At 39.4% G+C, this 18580-nt stretch overlaps 1 protein-coding gene across 4 annotated transcripts in view; it reads left to right on the forward strand.

The window, feature by feature from the left end:
- Positions 1-1568: 1568 nt before the first annotated feature.
- Positions 1569-18580, forward strand: part of OMA1 (OMA1 zinc metallopeptidase) — a 73342-nt gene continuing 56330 nt past the window's right edge. Inside the window, exons 1-3 of one of the 4 annotated variants that reach the window (XM_055585717.1) lie at positions 1569-1717; positions 12428-12946; positions 16148-16376. In XM_055585717.1, the coding sequence (XP_055441692.1) occupies positions 12447-12946; positions 16148-16376 (729 nt within the window). In that variant the 5' untranslated portion in view covers positions 1569-1717; positions 12428-12446. Of the gene's footprint in view, positions 1784-12427; positions 12947-16147; positions 16377-18580 lie in introns of all 4 variants that reach the window. The other 3 variants (XM_055585715.1, XM_055585714.1, XM_055585716.1) reach the window with 3 other exon arrangements.

An 18580-nucleotide genomic window follows, 5' to 3' on the forward strand; every position in this document is an offset into this window, starting at 1 on the left:
TACCACAACAAGGGCATATGCATGTGTTTGTAAAAGCTCCATGGGCCTAATCGTTCAGAAAATATTTTAGAATATTTTCTAAGTATTCTAGCCAACTGGTTTCTGCTTAATATCTATGACCAGAAAAACACAAGAATGGAGGAAGAGGAGTCTCAGTGTGGTTATCCAAATAAAAAGTCATGTTCCTTTCTTAATTCTCATATCTGAGTAAATTTTCAGACCCAGACCATGGAACCCATTGACCGAAGGACGTGGCTAGGTCCCTAGGAAGAAGGACCCTGCAACACTGAGACAAGTATACTGGGGAAAGAGGAACATCCAGATATTTCTCAGGATTTGAAAGGATCTTGTTACCCAGAAATACAAAGTACCACCATGGCTCCTCTGTAAGAAAGGGGACTTCTGAGTGTCAGATAATGAGCAGAGTCCTTGATAACACAGAGCTTACAATGGTCCCTTGGCCTACAGACCCACCCATTTCCCCACTCTTGAATTCTTAATTGGGAATATAAATTGGGCAGTTGGAGCAAGCCTGCACATTAGGTTCTTGGCCTTTAGTTCTCATGTGAGGAAGTCCAAGTGAATACCTTTGAAACTATCCCTTCTCTATCAAGTTGAAAAAATAAAATCAATATTTCATCCAAGGGGATGTGGAGGTGACAGTGGAATTAACGCTGCCATGAACAACCTAAAGGATGCAGGAATGGGCACCCCTTAAATGGTCATGTTTCCATTTAGTGTGCCTGTTAGCCCCCTTCAGAAACCAGGAGGATGGCTTACAAACTACCGCAGACCTAACCATGTAGGAGCCCTGATCACAGCCATTGTGTCAGCTCTGTGATCCACATAATACAGAATCTGGATCACTTGGGCATCCCACAGAACACCACACCTGTTTCACTGATGACATGATGCTAATCAGGCAGAATGAGCAAGAAGTGGCTAGTATATTGGAAGGATATTTCCTTGGTAGGAAACATGCACTTCAGAGGGTGGGAGATAAATCCGTGAAGATTCAGGGAACTGCCACTTCCATTTTCAGGGAACCAGTGGTCATAGACATGCCAACATAGTTCCTTTGAAGCAAAAGGCAAACTACAAAATACAGACAAGCAAGATAAAAGAAAAAATCATTTTAAAATGCTCTAAAAGTGATACCTAAAAATAGTGTTTCTATCCTTTAAGATGTTCTTCACTGTGCATAGAACATAACAGACTAAATTTGTAATTAAAGTATATCACTATCTGGTATCTTAAAGTCTACTATACACATCACTTTGTAGCCAGTTATTTTCAACTAACTTCCAGATGCCGCAGGTTATCCCTCATCTTCCTTAAAACGTGCCATGTGAAAGCAGACAGTTCTCACACTCCGAAGACTACTTCTATCAGTGCAACTTCTGAACCAAGAAACCTTAGCGTTATGGTAGCCTTCGAATCACTTTCCTTTCGGCCAGCACAGCAGGCCATATCTACAGCGGGCACACTCTTGCCTGGATCACGCTAGAGAAGATGTTCCTAGGCAAGCGGCCTAGCCCATAGTCACGTCCCTCCTCCAGCCACGCGGGGGCACTAGAGCGCCATAGTTCACACGGGACCCCGGCCCTCTGGGAGGACGATCTGGGCGGGTGTGTTGACTGCCCGGTGTGGGCGGAGCAAAAAGCGTCCCGGTCCTTGCCGAGGGCAGGAAGTGAAGAGGCCGGGCTTGTCTGGCGAGGTGTGCGCGTGCGCATAGGTCGGGTCGGCGGACTCTTCTCTATTGCTACTGCTGGGGTCTGTCCTGGTGGGGACGCCTTTGCTATAGAGTGGGCGGGGCCCCGGGGTGGGGGGGACAGAGTACTGGAGTTGGGGCGGAGAGAGCTTTGAGGGGCGCTGGGGTGCGGAGCGAGGACCCTGTGTACCCGGCGGGGTGGGGATGGCGAGGCCTGGGGTAGGGGAGGGACGACAGGGCGCCCGGGCGGGAATAGAGGGGGCGGCGTGTGGAATCGGGGAAGAGGGGCGAGGGGGAAAGGAGGACGTGGGAGTAAAGCCTCCTTCTCCCGCCTGGTCCCCTTTTGGTGTGAATTGCAGGGACTCCAGGGCGCTACCGTGCAGCGCGGGAGTTGCAAATAGACAGGTGGCTGTATTTCCGGCAAGATAACCTCCCTCTCCCAGCCTTCTCGTTTAGGGGTCCCTTTTTAAAAGTTGTGTTTCTAATTAACGTAATGTGCCTCACAGTGACACCTTCTCCCGTGGAAAACTGATTCCAACCGATTTAGGCATCTTGAGACTCAAACCTCTTTTACTTCCTCACTCTTAAAGTAGAGAAAAGTTTTCCTACCTAAACCCCAGTGAAAAATAGGAAATTCCCTGTCTGAACAGCTGTAGGGTATTGAAACAATTTCTTCATGAACTTGTCTACAAAAATCACTTTTTGTGCTCTTTAAATAATGTCTCTTGCTTGTGTAATGTGGAACAACAGTTAACAGTGAGCATGAGAAATTTTAGTCCAGGGAAATGAAAATACTTGCACTGAGAATTCAGGGATTGATCAGCTATAGTGACTCCAACCAATGCAACCAAATCCTCACTAAAAGGATTTGGGTTCATATCCATCATTCTCAGCTGTGGTGAAAGGATGTAGGCTGACATTTGGAAGCCTAAGAACCAAGTCTGTTGCCTTCCAATTTATTATTATTTTTTTAAGCCTTCCATCATGTGTGTACTTTGCTTGAATGATTATTTTAAAGTACATGTCCTATTTTTGCCGATCCGACAGCTGTTGCCATAGAAACTAGAGAAGAAATAGTCATTTTCAGCAGAGTTGTTAAAACTGTCTTCTAGGCTTCAGCTGTGAGTGCCAGTGAGGGCTGTACTTGCGCGTTCTGAGATGGTACTTAAAGAATTAAGGATCTGAAATGTTCTTAGAGGCGAACAATCCAAATTGTTTAATTTTCTCACATCATTAATTTAATAATCCTAGAAGTTTGCCAGCTATGTTTATTGACCTGCTGCTGTTCTTTGAAGAGGATATGTAAGCCCTGATTCTTCTGCTCTGTGTAGTCTAGTCATTGGCTCTTTGAAAATGTATAAATAGACTCCTTCTCCCATTCTCTACCCTTTCTTAAGGATAAAGCAGGGATTACAAACTATCAGGCACTATTTCTGCTCTAAGTGACACTTGTCGGTGATATAAATGATAGTGTTTTTGCTTGTATGTGTAATAGGTATGGTGTCGGGCTTTTGCTTATACCTTCTGTGTCAGTAGAACACTTTACATTTCACGGAAGTCGAGAGTGATGAGCAGGAGTTTGCTTGACATGTGAGCAGAGCTAAGCAGTGTAAATAGATATGCGCAGACAGAGATGAGAGGTTTTTTTCTTTCTTTCCACTGAGAGGTGTAAGTAAATCCGTGGGTCTGGAACTTAGGAGTTGGTGAAGAAAGGGTGGGGAAGGTGCCTGGAGAAATAGTGGGAAGTGGTAATTTGCAGAGTTTGGTCTACAGTATGTAGAAGTTTATTGAAGTGCATGGAAACCAATGAAAATTACAAATACAGTTGGCTTTATTGGCTTGAGGCTTACAACAGTAGTCACACATTCTGTAAAAATGTGAATAGCACAGAAATACAGAAGATGGAAATGCTGAATCCTTACAACCATCATCCTGCCACTCCAAATAACCACTGTGAATGCTTTGGTGTATATTCCTTTAGATTTATTTATATTTGTGTATACTGCCATATTTTAAGCTTTACTATTTTTGCAAATTAGGTAGTGATTTTTGTCTGGTTTGTTTTCTTTGATATCCCTGGCATTCAGAAAGGTATGTGGTATGGCATGTAGCAGGTTAAATATTTAATGTATGAATGAATAATAAATAATTCAGAGGTCAGAACCAAAAGGGACAAACATGGCAGTCTAGGCCTATGCCCCAAATTTAGGCTGTAGAGTGTACTTAGAAAAAGGGAGTGTGGTTGATAAGTGACTGAAACTGGTCCCCTAGAGTAATGAAAAGAGAATATTTGTTTTTGCAGTTTGGACTTTTGGTAGAAGACGTTCTATATATAAACCTTAACACACTTTCATATTTGAAATCTTAAATTTTTTTTGTGCATCTGCCCAAATGGTGTGCATAATAATTGCCTTCCTGAACTATTTTGCTACTCAAGGATATACTTTCTTTTTTAAAATTCATACAGTGTATGGCACTTAAGGCCATGTTTTACTGTCCTTTAATAGTCTTACTAAAGTACTTTCCCCCCAGTCCCAACTAGATTATAACCTCTGTGAGGTCAGGGATTGAATTTTATGCTGTGTCCGTAACTCACATACCACCTAGCCAATGAAGAATCTTCCTAGCTACCTAAATACTAATTTTAAAATGATTTCCAGGCCTAAAATATTTTACCACTTTTCAGCTAGGTTCAAAGGAGAAGAAAACTAGAAAATATCTTGTTATTAATGTTAAACTATTATATACAATATCAGCTTCGACTCTACTGATTTAGAATTGGTAGGAATTCAAAAAGGGTTAACTAGAAGTTAACGCTTGCTTAGCATGCTCTTTATTCAGATTATACATTAATAATGCAAGGGCAGAATGTATAAAGTATGTAAAACTGTTGAGCAGTATTCAAATAGTTTGATATATAGATAATACTATTTATGAAAATTGATGTTCTGAAGCATCTTTCCAGATAATAGTATATTAACCTAGACTGAATTCGATTTATGTATTTTTACCTTCAACTTTTATTGGGCTTCCCCAGTGGCTCAGCTGGTAAAGAACCCGCCTGCCAATGCAGAAGATGCAATTTTTATTATGAAGATTTTGAGACACTAAAGAAAACTGAAAAAAAAATTTAATGGCACGTATATAACCACCACTTTACACAAAGATTGCTACCGTTTTTAGTATATCAGCTTTATGTCCTGTGTGTATGTATGTAGGCAATTTTATTATAAAATTTGGAAGTTTCATTCATGATGGAGAGAGTGTTCATCAAGTATTTCAGGTGTAAGATACTCACCTCCATAACCACATCTTTGTCAACTAAGAAAATAAGCAGTACTTACCTAAAAGAACCTAAAAGCAAATTCATATTCAGATTATCCCAGTAGTTCCAGTTGTCTTCCAAGGCTAATTTTTTTCTTTCAAAGTAGGATCTAATCAGAGTTTATGCATTGTGTTTGGTTGTCTCTTTTTAGTATCTTTTAAAAAATATGTTAATGTATAGTTTACACACAGTAAATTGGACATATTTAAACTGTGCATATGTTTGGACTTAGTGTATATTTATGAAATCAGGAACACAATCACAATAGTGAGCATTTTAATTGTCCCCCAAACTTTGTAATTCCTCCTCTTGCCCCTCTTTACCTCTCCAACCTCTGATTTCTCTGTAACTATAAATTAGTCTGCATTTTCTACAGTTAATATTATAAAGCTGGAATCATAGAGTATGTTTTTTGGAGGGAGAGTAATGTTTTTTCCTGTGTATGGGTCTGGCTTCTCTCACTTGCTAGTATGGAGAAATAAAATTGTTTTTGTGTATTGCTCTTGTATTCTGCCACCTTAAGCTCATTCTAATAGATTTTTTGTTGTTGTTGTTTGGTTTGTAGATTTCTTTGGATATTTTGGATAGACAGTCATGATATCTAGGAATAAAGATGATCTATATTTCTTATCTGGATGCCATTTATTTATTTAGTTATGTACATATTTACTCAATTCAATCACACTCACCAACATCTCCAGTATAATGTTGAATAGAAGTGGTGGGAGTGGACATCTTTTCCTTGGTCGTGATCTTAGGAGGAAAGTATATCCTTTACCAGCAAACATACTGTTGGATATAGATACCTGTAAATATCTTAGTTTACTGAGTGTTTTGAAAGATTGGTTGTTGACCTTTTTGGGGGCTGTGTTGAATCTTCGTTGTTTTATTCTAGTTGCAATGAACAAGGGCTGGCTCTTCTCTCGTTGCAGAGTGTGGGCTTCTCATTGAAGTGGCTTCTGTTGCAGAGCATGGGCTCTAGGGCCTGCAGGCTCAGTGTTAGGGCTCCCGTGCTCTGGAGCACAGGCTCATTGTTGCGGCTCCCAGGCTCTGGAGCACAGGCTCAGTGTTCCGGCTCCCGGGCTCTGGAGCACGGACTCAGTAGTTGCGGCTCCCGGGCTCTGGAGCACGGGCTCAGTAGTTACGGCTCCCGGGCTCTGGAGCACGGGCTCAGTGTTGCGGCTCCCGGGCTCTGGAGCACGGGCTCAGTGTTGTGGCTCCCGGGCTCTGGAGCACGGGCTCAGTGTTGCGGCTCCCGGGCTCTGGAGCACAGGCTCAGTAGTTGTGGCACACAGGCTTTGTTGCTCCTTGGCGTGTGGGATCCTTCTGGGTAAGGTATTGAACCCGTGTCTCCTGTGTTGGCAGATGAATTCCTTATCACTGAGCCACCAGGGAAGCTCCTGGTTGTTGGATTTTATCAAATGCTTTTTCTGTGTCTTCTGAGATGATCATGTGGTGTTTTTTCAGTTAGGGTGAATTACTTTGATGTATGAATTTTTATTCAGCCTTACATTCCTGGGACAGATGTCACTTGATCATGATGTATTGTCTTTTTAATATATTGTCGAGTTAGATTTCCTAAAATATTAATAATTTTTGTATCTATACTCATGAAGTTTATTATTTTGTAGTCTTTTTGTAATTATCCTTTTTTTTCTGTCTTTGTTATCAGGTGATGCTAGTCTTAAGGAATGGGTTGCAAAGTATTCCTTTTTAATTTCCTGAGTTTATATAGAATTGTTATTTCTTCCTTAAATGTTTAGTAGAATTCCCCAGTGAAGCCTTTTGGTTCTGGAACTTTCATTGTGGGAAGGTTTTCAACTACAAACTCAATTTAAAGACCGTGTATAACGTTCTTTAGGTTATTTATTTCTTCTTGAGTGAGCTCTGGTAATTTGTGTTTTTCAAGGAATGTGTCCATTTAATCTAAGGTGTCAAATTTAAGATTTTCTCTTTCATTGGTTTTAAAATTTTATATACCTTGGAGTAATTTTCTTTGTGTTTCCAGTGTGTGTGATTTGTTAAACTTCTTGATATGCAGGTTTACAGTTTTCATCAAATTTGGAAAATTTTCAGTCAGCCAGTCACTTTAGTCGCTCAGTTGTGTCCGACTCTTTGAGACGCCATGGACTGCAGCACACCAGGCCTCCCTGTCCATCAACAACTCCTGGAGTTTACCCAAACTCATGTCCATTGAGTCAGTGATACCATCCAACCATCTCATCCTCTGTTGTCCCCTTCTCCTCCCACTTTCAGTCTTTCCCAGCATCAGGGTCTTTTCAAATGAGTCACTTCTTCACATCAGGTGGCCAAAGTATTGGAGTTTCAGCTTCAGCATCAGTCCTTCCAATGAATATTCAGGACTGATTTCCTTTAGGATGAACTGATTGGATCTCCTTGCAACCCAAGGTACTCTCAAAGGTCTTCTCCAACACCACATTTCAAAAGCACCAATTCTTCGGCTCTCAGCTTTCTTTATAGTCCAACTCTCACACCCAGACGTGACTACTGGAAAAACCATAGCCTTGACTAGACAGACCTTTGTTGGCAAAGTAATGTCTCTGCTTTTAAATATGCTGTCTAGGTTGGTCATAACTTTTCTTCCAAGGAGCAAGTGTCTTTTAATTTCATGGCTGCAGTCACCACATGCAGTGATTTTGGAGCTCCCCAAAATAAAGTCAGCCACTGTTTCCTTTGTTTCCCCATCTGTTTGCCGTGAAGTGATGGGTCAGATGCCATGATCTTAGATTTCTGAATGTTGAGTTTTAAGCCAACTTTTTCACTCTCCTCTTTCAGTTTCATCAAGAGGCTCTTTAGTTCTTCTTTGCTTTCTGCCATAAGTGTGGTGTCATCTGCATATCTGAGGTTATTGATATTTTTCCCGGCAGTCTTGATTCCAGCTTGTGCTTCATCCAGCAAGACATTTCTCGTGATGTACTGTGCATATAAGTTAAATAAGCAGGGTGACAATATACAGCCTTGATGTACTCCTTTCCCTGTTTGGAACCAGTCTAATGTTCCATTTCTGGTTCTAACTGTTGCTTCCTGCCCCGCATACAGCTTTCTCAAGAGGCAGGTCAGGTGGTCTGGTATTCCCATCTCTTGAAGAATTTTCCACAGTTTGTTGTGATCCACACAGTCAAAGGCTTTGGCATAGTCAATGAAGCAGAAAGGGATGTTTTTCTCGAACTCTCTTGCTTTTTGATGATCCAATGGATGTTGGCAATTTGATCTCTGGTTCTTCTGCCTTTTCTAAAACCAGCTTGAACATCTGGAAGTTCATGGTTCACGTACTGCTGAAGCCTGGCTTGGAGAATTTTGAGCATTACAGCGTGTGAGATGAGTGCAGTTGTGCGGTAGTTTGAGCATTCTTTGGCATTGCCTTTCTTTGGGATTGGAATGAAAGCTGACCTTTTCCAGTCCTGTGGCCATTTCTGAGTTTTCCAAATTTGCTGGCATATTGAGTGCAGCACTTTCACAGCATCATCTTTTAGGGTTTGAAATAGCTCAACTGGAATTCCATCACCTCCACCAGCATTTTTCATAGTGATGCTTCTTAAGGCCCACTTGACTTCACATTCCAGGATGTCTGGCTAGTTGAGTGATCATACCATCGTGATTATCTGGGTTGTGAAGATCTTTTTTGTATAGTTCTTCTTTATATTTTTGCCACCTCTTCTTAATATCTTCTGTTTCTGTTAGGTCCATACCGTTTCTGTCCTTTATTGAGCTCATCTTTGCATGAAATGTTCCCTTGGTATCTCTTATTTTCTTGAAGAGATCTCTAGTCTTTCCCATTCTATTGCTTTCCTCTATTTCTTTGCACTGATCACTTAGGAAGGCTTTCTCATCTCTCCTTGCTATTCTCTGGAAAATTTTGGCCATTATTTTTCAAGTGTTTTTTCCTGTGTGCTATCCCTTCCCACTTTTCTTGGAGTCCATTTATTCCATTTGAGTTATCCCACACCTCATTGATGCTTTATGCATTTCTTACAGTTTATTTTTTCTCTGCATTCAATTTTCGATGGGTTTTATTGTTATTTCAGGTTCATAAGTCTTTATTTCTACAATGTCTAATTGCTGTTAGTCTCATCCAGGGTAATTTTTATTTAAGACATTGTGTTAATAGTTTTCTTATCTGGAAATTCAGTATCAATCTTTTGAAAAATTATATTCTTTGTCTCTATATAACATGCTCAAACTTTCCTTTAAGATTTAACACATATGCAATATATGTAACTACTTTAATATCCTTGAATTCCCAGCTTCATCTCTTTGATTTTGGAGGACCATTGGGGAGAGGAGAGGGGAGGAATAAAATTATCAGTATGGGATTAACAGTTACAAACTGCCATACATAAAACAGATTATCAACAAAGACTTGCTATATAGTGCAAGAAATTACATTCAATATCTTGTAATAAACTACAATGGAAGGTAGTCCTATTGGACTGTGTTAGGTTTTACCTCTTTGCGTAGTGGCTTGAAAACTCTCCAGGCAGAAGATTGGGGTGGCCATGAGGTTCCTTTATCTGTTTTCTCCCTGTCTCTCAGGGATGACTGTTCTTCATTGCCTAATGTCCATATGGTGAAACCTTTGTTTTCAGTTGCTCAGTCGTGTCCAACTCTTTGCTACCGCATGAACGGCAGCACGCCAGGCTTCCCTCTCCATCACCAACTCCTGGAGTCCACCCAGACCCATGTGCATTGAGTCGGTGATGCCATCCAACCATCTCATCCTCTGTCGTCCTCTTCTCCTCCCACCCTCAATCTTGCCCAGCATCAGGGTCTTTTCAAATGAGTCACTTCTTCGCATCAGGTGGCCAAAGTATTGAAATTTCAGCTTCAACATCAGTCCTTCCAATGAATACCCAGGACTGATCTGCTTTAGGATAGACTGGTTGGATCTCCTTGCAGTCCAAAAGACTCTCAAGAGTCTTCTCCAACACCACAGTTCAAAAGCATCAATTCTTCGGTGCTCAGCTTTCTTCATAGTCCAACTCTCACATCCATACATGACCACTGGAAAAATAGCCTTGACTAGACAGACCTTTGTTGACAAAGTTAATGTCTCTGCTTTTTAATATGCTGTCTAGGTGTCATAACTTTCCTTCCAAAGAGTAAGCATCTTTTAATTTCATGGCTTCAGTCACCATCTGCAGTGATTTTGGAACCCAGAAAAATAAAGTCAGCCACTGTTTCCACTGTTTCTCCATCTATTTGCCATGAAGTGATGGGACTGGATGCCATGATCTTAGTTTTCTGAATGTTGAGTTTAAGCCAATTTATTCACTCTCCTCTTTCACTTTCATCAAGAGGCTCTTTAGTTCCTCTTCATTTTCTGCCATAAGGGTGGTGTCATCTGCATATCTGAGGTGATTGATATTTCTCCCGACAGTCTTGATTCCAGCTTGTGCTTCATCCAGCCCAGTGTTTGTCATGAAACATTTGTTTTATTTACTCTTTTTTAAAATTATTGAGGTATAGTTGATTTACAATATTGTGTTAGTTTCAGGTATACAGCAAAGTGGTTCAGTTTTATATATATATATTTTCTTTTTCAGATTACCTTCCATTGTAGTTTATTATAAGATATTGAATGTAATTTCTTGCACTATATAGCAAGTCTTTGTTGATTATCTGTTTTATGTATGGCAGTTTGTAACTGTTAATCCCATACTAATAATTTATTCCTCCCCTCTCCTCTCCCCAGTAATCTTAAGTTTGTTTCCTGTGTCTGTCAATATGTTTTTGTTTTGTATATAGACTCATCTGTATTGTTTTTTTAAGATTCTGAATATACATGATGTTATGTAATATTTATCTTTCTCTGTCTGACTTATTTCACTAATATTGTCTAGGTTCATCCATGTTGCTGCAAATGGCAGTATTTCATTCTGTTTTATGGCTGAGTAGTATTTCATTGTGTATACATATATATACCACATCTTCTTAAGCCAGTTATCTGTTGATGGGCACTTGGGTTGTTTCCATGACTTGGCTGTTGTAAATAGTGCTGCTGTGGACATTGGGGTGCATGTATCTTTTTTGAATTAGAGTTTTTTCTTTTCTGGATAAATAGCCAGGAGTGGAATTGCTGGATCATATGGTTGCTCTATTTTTAGTTTAAGGAAGCTCCATACTCTTTCCTATAATGACTGTAGCAATTTATATTCCCACCAACAGTGTAGGAGGGTTCCCTTTTCTCCACACTGTCTCCAGCATTTATTGTTTGTGAACTTCTTAATTATAGTCATTCTGAGCAGTGAATGGTAATACTTCATTGAAGTTTTGATTTGCATTTCTATAATAATTGGTCCTTCCTTGTTGAAAGGACTGATACTAAAGCTGCAGTATTTTGGTCATCTGATGTGAACCACTGACTCTTTGGAAAGTCCCTGATGCCGGGAAGGATTGAGGGTAGAAGGGGAAGAGGGTATCAGAGGGTGAGATGGCTGGATGGCAGCACCAATATAATGGACTTGAACTTGGGCAAACTTTGGGAGATGGTGACGGGTAGAGAGGCCTTGCATGCTGCAGTCCATGAGGTTGCAAAGAGTTGGACGTGACTGAGTGAACAACAACAATAATAATTAGCAGTGTTGAGCATCTTTTCATGTGCTTGTTGGCCATCTCTATATCTTCTTTGGAAAAATGTCTATTTAGGTCTTCATATTCTGTTCTTTCAGTTGTTTTCAGTAAGAAGATAAGTCCCTTTCCCTTTGTCTTGACCTGAATCAGAAGTGTCAGCATTATATTTGAAAGGAACAAATTGGTATTTTAAAAAATACATTTTGTGTTAGATGTTAGTATTCCATTAAATGCTCTTTGATCTGGTTACTGCCAATTGCTGAAACTTTCCCTGGTGGCTCAGCTGGTAAAGAATCCCCCTGCAATGTGGGAGACCTAGGTTCAATCCCTGGGTTGGAAAGATCCCATGAAGAAAGGAACGGCTACCCATTCCGGTAGTCTGGCCTGGAGAATTCCATGGACTGTGTACAGTCCATGGATTCGCAAATAGCTGGACATGACTGAGCGACTTCCACTTTCTTACTTTCAGTCTTGTTTTTGTTGAATCTATTTCTTGTTCCCCAAATAATTTAGCTGTTAAAATAAAAATAGACTTCTTTCAACTAAAATTAAAAAAATGAAAAGAAGAAAAAAGGTCAGATTTGTTTGACATTGGAGGTACATGTTACTGAGTTTAAAAAAGTTAGTAAAACCTCTTTGGTTTTTGTTGTTAAGAGAAATTGCTGCATGAGTGGTGAGTAGAAACCCAAGGTAATTTGGTTGGAGACGTGTTGAAGGAAGAACTTTTCAATGTGTTATATTTCCAGTTTGGTAATAAATATTTTGCTGGGATTATTTATAGTTTATATTTTGTGTTCCAGATAATCAAGTAAAACAAAAATGAGCTTCATCTATGGACTGCAGTCTGCTGCTAGAAACTGTTTTTTCTTCCGATTTAATTTACTGACCAACTGGAGAAAATGTAACACACAAGCTGTAACCTCAGGAGACTTTCATCAAGTGAAAATTAACCATATAGTAAATAAATCTCTGGGCCTGGGAGTAAATCACGGTGATAGATGGACTCCTCTGCCTGAAAACTTCCTCTTCTATAGGACTTTTAATACCAAAAGAAAAGGCTGCCTTTTGACCACCAGAAGTAAGGAAATTTGGATGATTAGCCGAAAATGTACTGCACGGACTGACTCTTTTTCAAGACAGCTACAGATGAAGGACGTTCCCATAGTTCCTGCTCATTCAGTGTCGCATCCCTTGAACCGTTTACCCACAAGAGACATCAGGAGTTTCCACACTTCTCCAAGGTGCCAAGCTGCTCCTGCTCCTCTGTTGTTGATGATTCTTAAGCCAGTGCAGAAACTGCTTGCAATCATTGTGGGCAGGTAAAATGCTTTTTAAAATATAAGCTTTTATATTAAAAGTTTGTAAAACCATACTTTTAAAGAAAAATTGGTAGATTTCCCTCCCATGATTAGTTCAGAAGTTCAGTTTCTAAATAGTTGGTGTGTGTGTGTGTGTGTGTGTGTGTGTATATATATATATATATATATGCCTTAATAATCTTGAAATCATTTGCTGCATATATAATTCAGAAATGTGATCTGTAAAAATTATTCTTATATATATTATCTAGACACTATTTTAAAGATCTTATAATTACAAAAATCAGAAATGTTTGTTACAGTTCATGTGTAAGAACTGTACTTACAAACATTCCTTTTTAGTTCATGAAATTTGAGGCAATGAATCATGAAACTGAAGAACTTTGCTCATTTAAGAAAGAACTCCTAGCCAAGTTAACTCTTAATTAGTATTTGTTTATTTTTCTATTCTATTTCCAACAAATCTTTATTTTCTCTTGGTGATCCTTTATAGCACTTAATGTTTTTAAAGCTAAATAATGCTTCGTATTTAACTTAAAACTCCTCCCTCATAATTAATCTTGTTTTCTCTTATTTGCTCCATGAAGATTGAAGAAAGGTAAAGTTAAGCATTGTCTCCCTATAAAGTTATTTCATATTTGATAGCTATGAAGTGCCTTCTAGCCTTTTTACTTCCATAATAATCCACCCAGTTTTCTTTTTATCCAAAATCGAGAACTTGTACTCTAATTTATTGTGTTCTTTATGACTAAGCTTTGGCACTCAGAAAATACACAGTTAATTTAGCTCTCAATTTAAGTATGACTTCAAAGAAAGCTAGAGCTAGGCAGTAGTCAAAGAAGTAAAACCAGCTTTTATTCAGAACTTTTGCGGTAGGAGAAAAGAGACCTCAGTATAGAACCAGAGTCAGTTCTGAATACACCATGGGCTGTGCAGGTAGTGTGGGGGTTGGTAGATGGAAAACTACAGAGAGGAAACATCAGGAGCCAGGAGGGATTCTACTTAATCTGGTCTACCAGAGTTACTGCTGAAGACAGGTGAGAGTGATCAGATACCACCCAACCATGGTGCCTATCCATGGCCTGTTTAGAAACGCAACTTCACAGCAGGAGGTGAGCAGTGGGCAAACAAGCGAAGCTTCATCTGTATTTAACAGCTGCTCCCCATCACTTGCATTACTGCCTGAGCTTTGCCTTTTATCGGATCAGCAGCAGGATTAGATTCTCATAGGAGCATGAACCCTACTGTGAACTGGGCATGTGAGGGATCTGGGTTGCGTGTTCCTTGTAAGAATCACCCCGAAACCATTCCCTCACCACCACCCCAGGTCCATGGAAAAACTGTCTTCCACAAAACCAGTCCGTGGTGCCAGAAGGGTTGGGGACCACTGACCTGGGGGATACCGTAGAAGGCAATGGCACCCCACTCCAGTACTCTTGCCTGGAAAATCCCATGGATGGAGGAGCCTGGTAGGCTGCAGTCCATGGTGTCGCTAAGAGTCGGACACGACTGAGCGACTTCACTTTCACTTGTCACTTTCATGCATTGGAGAAGGAAATGGCAACCCACTCCAGTGTTCTTGCCTGGAGAATCCCAGGGACGGGGGAGCCTGGTGGGCTGCCGTCTATGGGGTCGCACAGAGTTGGACATGACTGAAGCGACTTAGCAGCAGCAGCAGACCTGGGGGATGATGAATGATAAGTAACAGGTTAGATATCACGAGTAATAAGATATGGAGGATGAGGGATTCTGACTTAACTGACCTGTGCAGAGATGAACACAGGAGTCCCGAAGTCAAAACATTCATGGGAGTCTAAGTAGAGTTTGGTCCAGGAGAGAATCTTTGTCACAACTCAGCCCAGGTTCTTGAGCCGATAGATCTTTTTCCTCTTAAATTATTTAACTTTTTGTTATTACCGTTATAAATCACCTGAAATTTTGTTTTAAGTTATGTTTTCATACATTTTAAATAATGGTGTCATAAATTTTTAAATTGGAAATAAGTATACTTCATAGCTTGATCTAAGTCTTTTTAGGTTGAAACACTTTAAGGGCCTTTTAGGTATATCACTTAGCAGGACTAAAATAACTTAAAGAAATTGTTTTATAAAATAAATTTTGTCTAGAGAATGATGTATATATTTTAAATATTTGTTGTAATTTCACAGATGAACTCATGGGGGAAGTTTTTTGTTCAGGTACTGAAAACAGCATTATTATTTTAGTTGCTAAGTCGTGTCCAACTCTTTGCGACCCTGTGGATTGTAGCCCGCCAGGCCCCTATGTCCATGGGTTTTCCCAGGCAAGAATATTGGAGTGGATTGCCATTTCCTTCTCCAGGGGATCTTCCAAACCCAGGGATTGAATCTGGGTCTCCTACTTTGGCAGGCAGATTCTTTACCACTGAGCCACCTGGGAAGCCACCGAAAACATTACTGGTTGTCAAAATGTCTGTGAATCCTAGGAAGCAGCAGAGAACATTGTTGCCTGGTAGAGTTGGACCTCCTCAGATGTCATCCATAAAATCTCTGATTTCTGTGTTGACAGTGCCTGTGCTCTTACTACCTCTCCTTTGTCGTGTTCTCTGTAGCTTAGTGGAGTTTCTGCTACTGTGCAATATTCGTTTCTAAAATCAGTGCTGAGATAGTTTCCCTTGCATCTGACTCAAGTATGGGCAGATTGTGCCAGATGTCTGATGAGCAGTGGGGGGACTGGTGGTTAAAGGTGAAGATTTATTGTACCAAAAGCCTTCAGTTGTTTATTTGCCCAGTTCATCCCTATTATCACATTGCCTTCCTGATTTTCCTCTTATTAACTCTGTGACCTTGGATAAGTTGTTTAACTTCTCTATGCCTCAGTTTTCTCTTCTATTAGAAGAGTACCTTGAATGTGCTCAATAGTCAATAAATGTGAACTAATGGTAGTTAGAGTAAAACAACTTCTCACTTGGCTCGTTTAAAATAACCGAAGAAGAAAATTCAAATGAGCATTAGAATTTTTAACTATAGCTCTGTATAATTGATTGCTTTTTTATCATTTGGCTAAGAATTTTACAAACTGGAAAAAAACCCATCTATACAGAGAAATATAAAAATTCAAGCCTTTGATGACAAAATTTTAGCATAAGCATAAAGTTTTGGTGGTATGTACTGATTTTGTTATCAGAACTTTTTGTTATCAGAATTTTTCTTTTTGCTCTAGGGGCATAAGAAAATGGTGGCAGGCACTTCCTCCTAACAAGAAGGAACTATTTAAAGAAAGTTTAAGGAAGAATAAATGGAAGCTCTTTCTTGGCTTGAGTAGTTTTGGATTGCTTTTTGTAGTGTTTTATTTTACACATCTGGAAGTGAGTCCAGTCACAGGAAGGAGCAAGCTACTGTTATTGGGGAAAGAACATTTCAGACTTTTATCAGAACTGGAATATGAAGCAGTAAGTAGAAAGACTCATTTTTTAATTAGATTGCTTGATATAATATTCAAAGCAGGAAAGTTTCTTAAACATGAACAATGCACTACTTTTTAATTTTAATCTCTGATGGGGAACTAGCCTTTTTTCCAAAAAGTCTCAGATCTTTCATGCTTTGTATTCCTGCCATCTGCATCACCTTTCCTCACAATCACCCAGCCAACTCCTGATTGCAACATGTCACCTTAAATGTCACTTTCTCAGGAAAGCCTTCCTCGATTATCCCGACTGGGTTAAGCAGTGAGGCTGTGTTAGGCCCTGGGGGGCATCCTTCATAACAGACTGCATTATGAATCAGTCATTTGTAGCTTGATCACTGCTTCGCTGTGTTGGGGCTAGGTATCCTACTTTTATTTTCTCTTTGCATACTGTACTTTGCTTTTAAAAACCACTTATCATGAGGGTAGAAGCATCATAATTATTTGCATAATTATCTATTTGCTGATCTGTCTCCCTTGCTAGACTAACTCCAGGGGTTCAAAGAGCCTGTTTGTTCTGTTTATCATTTTATTTTAAGTACTGGTACAGTGTACAAAGTATGCTTACTATGTATTTTTTTTTAACAAATAGATCTATAATTTGAATTTTTGTATCTTGAAAATTAAGTAGAATAACATAGTTCCCCATCCCCTAAACATCAATTGGGGCAGTTTATTATGTATATATTTTCTTTCTCATTAAAAAAAAAAAAAATCGATTCATTTACTGGTTTCCCTGGGCCTTCACTGCCCATGAGGGCTTTCTCCAGTTGCAGCAAGTGGGAGCTACGCTCTAGTTGCAATGTGCAGGCTTCTCACTGAGGTGGCTTCTCTTGTTGTGGAGCACAGGCTGTGGGTGCACAGGCTTCAGCAGTTGCTGTGTGGGCTCGATAGTTGCAACTCCTGGACTCTAGAGCACAGGCTTCTGTAGTTGTGGCTATGGGCTTAGCTGCCTCGTAGTGTATGAAATCTTTCCAGACCAGGGATTGAACCCATGTCCCCTGCATTGGCAGGCAGACTCTCAACCACTGGGCCACCAGGTTGCCACAGTTTATTATGTTCTTTAAAAAAATTTTTTTTTAAATTATATTCTTTGAATACAAAATAAAGTTGGATTTCAGAAGCCTTAACTCCTTGGAAAGTATAGTAACTCAAGTGAACATCTTACACCCCTGGTGAGTTCCTTGAGGGCAGATCATCTTTCTGTCCCTCATGCTTAGCACACATATGGTATACACACTTCATTTTATTGTTATTTGCTTTATTACACTTTGCAGATACTGCATTTTAAACTTTGGAGGTTTGTGGCAACCTTGCGTCAAGCAGGTCTGTCGGCTCCGTTTTTCCAGCAGCATTTGCTCACTTCCTATTTGTGTCACTTTTCAGTGAGGCAGTATTTTGAGTCTTTTCATTATTATTTGTTAGGCAAAAGAGATTATGTCTCTCTCAAGGCCTAGGTGATGCTTAACAGTTTTTTTTCAGCTATAAAGTGTTCTTTAAGGTGTGTACATGCACACAATAAACAGTGGAAACCAAAGCTTCTTGTGACTTGCTTTACTAAGACACACACTTTGTGGTGAATATCTCAGCAAAGATGTTGAGAACTGGAACTGAACCCACAATATCTCCAACGTGTGCTATATATGCTAAATTAATATTTGTTGAATTTATAGCCTCACTTGACAATTTTGCTGTGGTTAGATTTTTATATATCAATATTTTTATTGATATATAAAAAAATTTATATATTTTTATAATATTGAGCTTCTGAGTTTGTCAGTGGAAAGTTACCATAAAAAAGAAATAACAGATTTTTCACTAAAAAGATTGTTCGATTGTTCTTAATAAAGATAAGACCAATCTCTTTTATACAGGTTATACAGAGATTTGAGATGTTTCTTAGAATAGTCTAGTCAGAAGCAAGTTTGACAAAAGTGTTTTATTAAGGTTGATAAAGGCCTAGTGTTAAATTAGTGTATGTTCTACCATTTATATCACTAAGAAGTTAAAAAAAATTACATACATGTACATATATTTTTAACTTATTTTTAGCCTATGCATGTAATACCTGCTTGATATGAAAATTCAAGCATATGTTCTTATGGGATTATTATAAAGTACTGTAATTACATGTAATCTTGTATCTACTTCAGTAGTGTTCTTTTAAGACAGTTTACATTGGTGACTTGT

The sequence above is a fragment of the Bubalus kerabau genome, chromosome 6 (genome assembly GCF_029407905.1).
Source record: "Bubalus kerabau isolate K-KA32 ecotype Philippines breed swamp buffalo chromosome 6, PCC_UOA_SB_1v2, whole genome shotgun sequence".
Classification (NCBI taxonomy): Eukaryota; Metazoa; Chordata; class Mammalia; order Artiodactyla; family Bovidae; genus Bubalus; species Bubalus kerabau.